This window comes from Rattus norvegicus, chromosome 9 (genome assembly GCF_036323735.1).
Source record: "Rattus norvegicus strain BN/NHsdMcwi chromosome 9, GRCr8, whole genome shotgun sequence".
Classification (NCBI taxonomy): domain Eukaryota; kingdom Metazoa; phylum Chordata; class Mammalia; order Rodentia; family Muridae; genus Rattus; species Rattus norvegicus.
Genome location: NC_086027.1, coordinates 1,525,988 through 1,534,549, shown reverse-complemented (window position 1 = coordinate 1,534,549; position 8,562 = coordinate 1,525,988). Strand labels below are relative to the sequence as shown.

The 8,562-nt window shown below is 50.6% G+C and overlaps 2 protein-coding genes across 4 annotated transcripts; one reads left to right on the top strand and one right to left on the bottom strand.

The window, feature by feature from the left end:
• Positions 1–15: 15 nt before the first annotated feature.
• Positions 16–5,433, bottom strand: Rpl36 (ribosomal protein L36). Of its 2 annotated transcripts, none has more exons than XM_039084146.2 (4): positions 5,293–5,433; positions 531–625; positions 218–352; positions 16–137 (listed from the first exon to the last, which is right to left on the bottom strand). In XM_039084146.2, the coding sequence occupies exons 2-4, from the start codon at positions 621–623 to the stop codon at positions 48–50; spliced, it is 318 nt and encodes a 105-aa protein (XP_038940074.1). In that variant the 5' UTR covers positions 624–625; positions 5,293–5,433; the 3' UTR covers positions 16–47.
• Positions 5,434–5,553: 120 nt separating this feature from the next.
• Positions 5,554–7,572, top strand: Micos13 (mitochondrial contact site and cristae organizing system subunit 13). 2 transcript variants are annotated; one of them, NM_001399202.1, is made up of 4 exons: positions 5,631–5,693; positions 6,192–6,369; positions 6,525–6,579; positions 7,345–7,572. In NM_001399202.1, exons 1-4 carry the CDS (start codon positions 5,665–5,667, stop codon positions 7,440–7,442), a joined length of 360 nt encoding a protein of 119 aa, NP_001386131.1. In that variant the 5' UTR covers positions 5,631–5,664; the 3' UTR covers positions 7,443–7,572. The 2 variants fall into 2 exon arrangements, with proteins under 2 accessions (XP_063122896.1, NP_001386131.1); XM_063266826.1 differs by having other exon boundaries at positions 5,554–5,693; positions 6,525–7,567.
• The last annotated feature ends 990 nt before the right edge of the window (positions 7,573–8,562 follow it).

Genomic DNA, 8,562 nt, shown 5'->3' with positions numbered 1-8,562 from the left:
CACGAATACACGAACTTAAGAACCATCTTTTATTGGGGGAGGGGTCATCAATCCTTCTTGGCCGCCGCCTTCCGCATGGCTGCCAGCACGTTGCTCAGCTCCTCCCTCTTTCTCTTGGCGCGGATGTGCGTGCCCACCTGTGAGGAGTCGTAGCCTGTCAGCCATGGCCATCGCCCTCAGTCACACCCCACCCAAGCTCCCGCCACATACTGCCTACCCTCTTCTTGATAAACTTGAGTGCTCGCTTGTCCTTGGACACCTTGAGCAGCTCCATGGCACGCCGCTCGTAGGGCGCGAAGCCGCACACCTCCCGGATCATATCTCGCACGAACTTGGTGTGCTTGGTGAGGCGCTACGAGAACACAGACCCGAGAGGTCAGGCCTTTCCGAAGGGGGAACACAACAGCCTGCACCCTGACTCCCACCCTCAGACGCCAATCAACGATGGGCCCACGAACCACTGCGGCCTTTCCATTCCAACACCCTCCACCTCACATCCCTGCTGAAGCGGCCGCGTCCCCGGCACTCACCCCGCGGCGGCGGCTGTGTCTCGGCTTGCTGACGTTTTTCGTCACTTTGTGGCCTTTGTTGAGGCCCACGGCCATGGGGTAGCGCAGGGCCATGGCTGCGGGCAGCGGGAATAAGACAGCGACTGAGATACCGTACCTCGGCCCGCGCCCGCCCGCCTGCCCGCCGGGGCGCCCCGCGAGGCGGGAGGCCCGATGGCGGCAGATGAGCCCAGACGAGACGGACTTACCTGCAGCTTTCCGATGGCGGCCGGACAGGAAGAACGACGCCGCGCAGAATCCTGGGATATATGCGACTCGCTGGCCTTTTCGGCGCGCGCGCGAGAGAGACAGGCGCCCTAGGGCGACCTCTGGTGGCCGGAGGTACTGCTGCACCCGTGAGCCCGCGGGGTTATGCTTGTGGTTTGGGATTCTTCCCTTACGTTATACTTTGAATACCGCCTCTCACTATTGTTAACTGTTGAAGTAACTTAATCTCTGACAATGAAAGTACTTTTTGGGGGAAGGGACGCTGTAGGTTAAGAGCACTGCCTGCTTTTCCAGAGATCCTGAGTTCAATTCCCAACAACCACATGATGGCTCATAAACGTCTATAATGAAATCTGTTACCCTCTTTTTGCCTGCTGACATACATGTAGACAGATTGCTGTATACATAATAATTAACAAAATAAACAATTTTTAAAAAAATTATAAAAAAGTGCTTTTAAAAGTTGTTTTTTGTTGTTTTGTTTTTTATAGCCTGGTGGTGGTGGTGCATGCCTTTGATCCCTGCATTCAGGAGGCAGAGGTAGACAGATCTCTCGGTTCAAGACCGGCCTGGTCTACAGAGGACAGCCAGGACTAGCTACACAGAGAAACCTGGTCTCAAAACAAAAACATTTTATTTTTTATTCTTGGGCTAGACAGATGGCACAGAGGTTTACGAGTACTTGGGTTCAAATCTAAGCATTCACAGCAATGGTCCTAAAACATATGCACCTCCAGTTCCTGGGCATTCCCATGCCCTCTTTTGACCTCCGTGGACAACATGCATGCATGCAAAAAAGAAAACGAATGAATAAACGAATATATGATTTTCATGTATAGGTGTTTTGTCTGCATGTGTGTCTGTTCATCACACGGGTGCGGGGACTCAAACCAGGTCGGTTGTTACATTAGCAAGTGCTAAGCCAGACCTCAAAACTGCTGCCATTTAAAAAAAATTAATTTAGGGGTTGGGAGAAGCGCAAACTTACGGAAGTCAGAGGTCAGTTTATAGGACTCTGTTTGCCCTTGTCACCGAGGGTCCCAGATAGAACAGATCAATAGATCTGTCCGGATTAACAGAATAGTTAGAAATTTAGATCTGAGTTCCCTTGAAGGAACTCATGTCCCCTGGTGGCCTTGGCTTGTAACAGTGTGGTAAGTAGGAATGCAAATTATCTAGAATCACAGGCAGTGCTCCTCACTCCCCTTCCTCGCTCTTTTTCTTTCTGTGAGCTATGGCCCTGTGAAGAGCAGGCTGTCTTGAACATCCAACCTTCCTGATCAAGACAGGTGTGTATCACACCCATCTTTTGCAGGTCAAGTGCTCCAGCAGCTGAGCCATGCCCCCAGCCTCTCCTCTCTTGCCTTAGCTTCCTACAGTCCGAGCTCTGTCGGCCTGAGAACATAAGGAACCCAACTCTCATTACAAAGCAGGGCATGGGTGTACCAGGGTGCTGTACTCTGGAGGGTGCAGAGAGTAAAACTAGTCAGCAGCACAGGCACTTAGACCAGTGTGGGAGGGACCAACACGGGTGGGCGGGGCCTGTGGATAACATCACCCTAGGGTGGAGCCAAGGAGAAAGGTCCTTATGGGGAGCCTCAGCCTGCATGCCTAGAGGGTCCAACCTGGTACCCTAGAGTGGCTGAGCTGAGGATCAGGCTTGAGAAGAATCCAAGGAGGGCAGGAATCCGGCCTTAAAACACAGGAGGGAGAGGAAACTTGCCCAGGAGCCGGGGGCGGTACCAACTTGAGCAGGGGCGGAGCCTTTTACACCAGAGGGAGGGGAAACTGAGCAGAACCTGGAATCCAGACTAGGGTGGGGGTGGGTGGGTGCTAGAACACCGCAGGAGTGAGATTTGAACAAGGGAGGGAGGCTAAACTTGTGCTGGAGCCAAGGGCAGAGACCAAGTTGGGTAGGGGCGGTGCCTAGTATCCAAGAGGCCAGTGGAGAATAGGTATTTCTGGATGCCCAGGGCATCATCTTCCAATGTCTATTAGCAGGAATTGAGTATTTGGCTGTATGTCCACCCCTGCTGTTTCTATGTTTCATCTATGGGTTTCTGTTAGCAAGCACACACTGCAAGGTATATTCCTGTTGACATTTAGCCAGGGAAGAAACAGGCTCAGGGAGTTCTTGAACAAATCACCAAGTGAAGGAGCCTAGTTCTTACTGAAGTGTAAGAGCTATTAAGAGGCTTAGCCTGGTAGAAAGTAGGTAGTTATGGAGTTCCTGTGAAGGACCCTACAGGCTTTCACCAGATTTACACCCACCGCCTCAGTTCAAGATTAGGACAAAAAGTACCTCAGGTCAAGACTAGGCCAAGTTCTATTCTCTACCCACAGTTCTTGGGAGGAACAGGGACAGAGACATTCTTGAAAAACCACAGAATGTACTGGTGGTCACCTGACCCTCTGGTCCCAGATAAGAGTTCAAATGCGTGTCATATGCTTGCTGGCCAATAGACTCAAAGGTCAATATGTTTAGCCAATAAGTTTAAACTGTAACTTTGCCGATGTAACCTGTACCTCTAAAAACTATAAAAACTGCTTATTATAGCCATTCAGGGTCGACTTCTAGTCACTTGCCATGAGGGGCTGATTGAAGGTGCATTTGTATTGAACTCCATTCTCCAGTCTCACTTGGGGGTGGGGAGGGTCTCCCGGTAGTTAAGACTCATTTCGAGCCTTACAAAAGAAGTTGCAGAAAGTGCTCTCTACTCCCCGCTCACACTCACTTCTTACAACCATCCCAACCCTGAACCCGCACATTGCGTTAAACTGCACACAGGGAGGCTTGCCTTCAGTGCGAGGGCCTTGGCAGGGGCGGGAACACCAGGCGGAGATTCAGTGGGACAGAATGATGATGCCCTGCTGCCAGCATCCTACCTTCCTCCTCTGACCACTCCCATCATTCTGGTAGTGGGGAGGAACAAAGCCCTGGACCCTGGGGGCTGTGACAGAGTCCTCCAGGGACCAGCCTGTCCTGCTCAGTCGGCTGAGCTTTGTCCCGGGCCTGCGCACTGTCTGTGTTCTCTGCTTGGACGCTCTTCCCTAAAACTTAATTTTTTTCAAATCTTAGGTCCAAAGATAAACTTTCTAAGCACTACTGCCAACACACATGCTACCTTGACATGTTCTAGACACCCCCCCCCCATCCACTCTTTTCTTAGTCATGAGGATTGTTTTATTTTAGTTCTGGGTGAAAAAAGAGAAAGTGTCACCACAGATTTTTTTTAAGTCATGAAGGAACCCTGGATCCATCTGTAAAAGCAGGGCTCAGAGTACCAGGCAGGTGAGTCGAGCTTGGTTCAGATGAGTTCCAGACCAATCATGAACACAGAATAAGACTCCCGTTTAAAAAAACAAAACAAACCACAGAGCTGGGTGGTGGCAGCATACACTTTAATACCAACACTTGAGAGGCAGATTGAGAGCTGTGAGTTTGAGGTCCACAGAGTGAGTTCCAGGACAGCCAGGACTGGTAGAGAAACCTTGCCTCAGAATAAACAAGCAAACAATAACCAACCAAACCAAACCAAACCAAACCCAAATAAACACGAAGAAAATAAAGTTGTGGGGGTCGTGTGTGGTTGAATCAGAATGGTCCCTACAGTCTCATATATTTGAGATGCTTGGTCCCCAGTTGGTAGAATTCTTTGGTAAGGATTAGGATAAATAGGAGATACAGTTTTATTGGTGTGTGTGTGTGTGTGTGTGTGTGTGTGTGTGTGTGTGTATGTGTGTGTGTGTGACTTAAAGGTTTTTTAAAAGATTTATTTATTACATATTAATATACTGTAATTGTCTTCAGATACACCAGAAGAAGGCATCAGATCTCATTACAGAGGGTTGTGAATGACCATGTGGTTGCTAGGATTTGAACTCAGGACCTCCGGAAGAGCAGTCAGTGTCTTAACTGAGCCATCTCTCCAGCCCAACTTTAAGGTTTCAAAAGCCCACACAATACCCTGTAGTCCCTTTCTGCCTCATGCTTTTGAACCAGAATGCAAGCTCTTAGCTGCTGCTTCAGTGCCATCCTTGTTCACCTGCTGTTATATACTCCTCGTGTTATGATGCTCAAGGACTTCTGAAACTGTAAGCAGTAGACTTCCTTCTGTTGAGTTGCCTTGGCCTTGGTGCTTTGTCATGGCAACTAAAAAGGAAACTAGGACGATAGGTCTCCATAGACAATGACAAGGCCTCCAAGGAGCACTCACTTTGCAGCAGAATAGGGATCTACATGATCATCCCCTCTTTGCCCATTTTGCAGAGTTGCCCGATACCTCCTGCCTCACCTCTCACCCCAACGTAGCTCCTTGTACTTCGGAACACCCACCGCCAACCGGTTATCACATGACCCCAAGACTCCTACTCGGCAAGGACCTTTGGGCACCAAGGCCTTGCCAAGTCAACAACTTAAGCAAGCAAGCATCCATCCTACATGCCATCTGCAGCCTCTCCACGCCTCCTACGTTAAAGCCACACCCCTAATCGCTCACGTGAACGAAATACCTACTTTTCTAGAACAATCCAGCCTTCGCGTTGCCGTGGTAACCATCACTTAGGTTTCCTTCATCTCAGGGACTCAATTCTCCGCGCGGGCGCGGGGGAATCTTACCAGGGCTCTTGTCTGTCGTTCCTCCAGACTACACTTCCCAGAAGCCTTCGCGGCCCAGACCTCCTTTGGTCTTCTGCCTAATACATTTCCCAGAAGGAATTGCGGCAGCTACGGACCCCGATGTACGGAGTCTAAGGCTATTGCCGCTCCCGGAGTCCATTGCGGCTGACAGTGACCACTACATTTCCCAAGAGTTTCAGCAGCGACACCAGCCGGAAGCGGTGGGCGAATTGCGTGTCCTTGCGCGGCGAGTGAAGTGAGAGACCGACCATGGTGGCTCGAGTGTGGTCGCTAATGAGGTGCGTGGAGAATCGTGGAGGCCCGGAGAAAGTTTTCTGCTGTAGGCACCTGTGCCTTGCGGCTTGGTGTCGTGCGATTGCTCATTCCCGGTTGTGTCTGGACTTTTCTCACAGTCTATGTAGGGAAACTGCTGGCAAAGCTAACTGGATCGCCTCCCTCCCAGCCCGTCCTTATCACCTACTGCGTCAATTTACTCTTGTGCAATTGAGATGCCTAGGAAATCCTGCCCTTCGCCTCTCTCCGGAGATTACTTGAGTAACTTGGGGGGAAGCTCCGCCAGACACCCTGAAAGGTTTTGTGACGGGGATCATAAGTGTCTACTGTCCTTTGCTCTGCAGGGTTTCCTTTAAGACTCGGTTTACTACTAAAAGTCGTGTCACGAAGGCACGACAAATGAAATGATCCTTGTTCTCTGGTCTCCCAGCCTGTCTCCTGGTCAACTGTCTGATCCCTGGAGACTCCGCCCCCACAGCATCTCCCTTCCTGTATTCCCGCAGGTTCCTCATCAAGGGAAGTGTGGCTGGAGGAGCAGTCTACCTTGTTTATGACCAGGAGCTGCTGGGGCCTAGTGACAAGAGCGAGGCTGTCCTGCGGAAGGCCGAGGAAGTTGTGCCACCAGCAATGTACCAGTTCAGCCAATATGTGTGCCAGCAGACGGGTCTGGAGATGTCACAGGTACCTTGACTGGGAGTGGGTGGTCTACAGGGTGTTTCTGGGTGTGCTTGGGGAGTCCTCCACCCTTGCTTGGTGGAGTTTTGTGTTTCTGGGTTTGGGAGACAAGGCTGTAACCTATCCCCACGTACCAGCCCCTGTGTTCCTCTTTCTCCCAGCTCCCAGCCCCTCCAAAGATTAACTTTCCGAACTTCCGTGATTCCTGGAACTCAGGTAGGCCCCTATGCCCCTGCTTGGGGGGATGCCGAGGCACCCCAGCCTCTCTCCCAGCCCTGTTTACCTCATTGTTCCTTTCCACTTCTCCATATTTGCCTATTTGTGTGCCTGTATTTCACCTGCAGAACTAAGTAGAAAGGACTGGGCGTGGTGGCCCATGCCTGTGACTTTAGCGTTTGGGAAGCTGAGGCAGGAAGATTATGGGTTCAAGGGGAGCTTGATTACAACCAGGACTATGAAAAGAAACCCTTTCTCAAAAACAGGAAAAGCAACAAAATATCAAAACAAAACAACCCGAAAGGGTTGTAGATCAGGGAGCACAAAGCTCTGGGTCCCATCCCCAACACCCCATAAATCAGGTATGGTGTTTGTAGGTCTGTCATCCCAGCACTTAGAAGGTGCAGGCAAGAGGATGGAGGAATTCCATTTGACTACAAAGGGAATTCCAGGCCATATGGGATATATGAGACCTTGTTTTCAAAGAAAAGTTGGATGTTGCATGTCTGTAATCCCAGCACTGGGAAGAACTGAGGCAGGACTGAGAGTTTGAGGATAACCTTGGACTACATTAGTTAGCTGAAACCAGCCTTTAAAATAGGGCATAGGAAAGGGGTCACAGTGTAGACCCACACTGGAACTTGTGGATGAGGAAGGGCTAGCCCCATTCCTGCTCCAGATACTGCTCTTGCACTCCTCAGGGGGTGGCTGCGTGTGGCTCTGGCAAAGTGGAGCCTCACTGGCACCTGTGTGCTGTCTCTGCAGGCATCATCTCGGTCATGGCAGCCTTGTCCGTGGCCCCCTCCAAGGCTCGAGAATACTCCAGGGAGGGCTGGGAGTATGTCAAAGAACACACCAAGTAATGGATGCCACCTTGCCCCCCAGCATTATGGGAGTCAAGACCAAGATGCCACAGACATCCCAGCGGGGACCTCACTCTTTGCAAAGCTTCCAGCATTGCTGGCCCAATAAAGGACATGGGATGGTCTCCAACCTGCTGTTCTTCTGGGAGGATGTAGGGTGGGTCCTGGCCCCTGGCAGACTGCTTTATGGCAGGAGTCCTGACCAACAGGGATCTCTATGTTCCAGATGTAATGTTTGGAGCCCAGAAAGGATTTTTTCTTTTTATAAACATTTTTTTTTCTTTTTTTTTCGGAGCTGGGGACTGAACCCAGGGCCTTGGCGCTTGCTAGGCAAGCGCTCTACCACTGAGCTAAATCCCCAACCCCGGATTTTTTCTTTTTAACTTTTAAAAAATGTTGTGTTTGTATTGCTGTGGTAAACAAACAAACATGAGCAAAAGCAGCTTGTATAGCAAAGGGTTTATTTCAGCCTGTTACTCTCAGGTCATTCTCCATCACTAAGGGAAGGCAGGACTGAAGCAGAGGCCATGGGAAACTAGGTTATAGGCTTGCTCTCCATGGTTTGCTCAGCCTGCTTCCTAATAGCACCCAGGACCACCTGCCATAGTGGTACTCTGTGCCTCCAACATCAGCCCAACCTGATGGAGGTGGCATTTTCTCACTTTAGCGCTTTTGTGTGTATGCTTGTACATATATACTGGCACTGCCCCAGTTGTGAGCTCCCTATCATGGGTGCTAGGACCTGAACTCCTAGCCATGGAACCAACTCTCCAGCCTGCAGAATGGAGCAGGTACTGTGGGAACCTGGACTTAGGGATGCCTTTAATAGGGGCTCCATTTGCAATGGACCAGTTCTTTTCGACAATCCCATTGCCCAAACTGGTCAAAGCCACTCATGACTCCCAGCCTTGCCCCCATGAAGATCCCTTTTCCCAGGGACCCTGCTCCAGCATTCCTGTCCCGTGCTGCACCAGCTGAGGCCTGAAAGTTCCCTCCTCTCCATTAGTATCTCATAAGGCTATGACTGGCATCCAGGCCCAGAAGAGGCTGGAGCTATGGAATAGTGGTCAAGGTGGGAGGACTCCAGGCCACATGGCATTCTGCAACTTGTGTGACCATG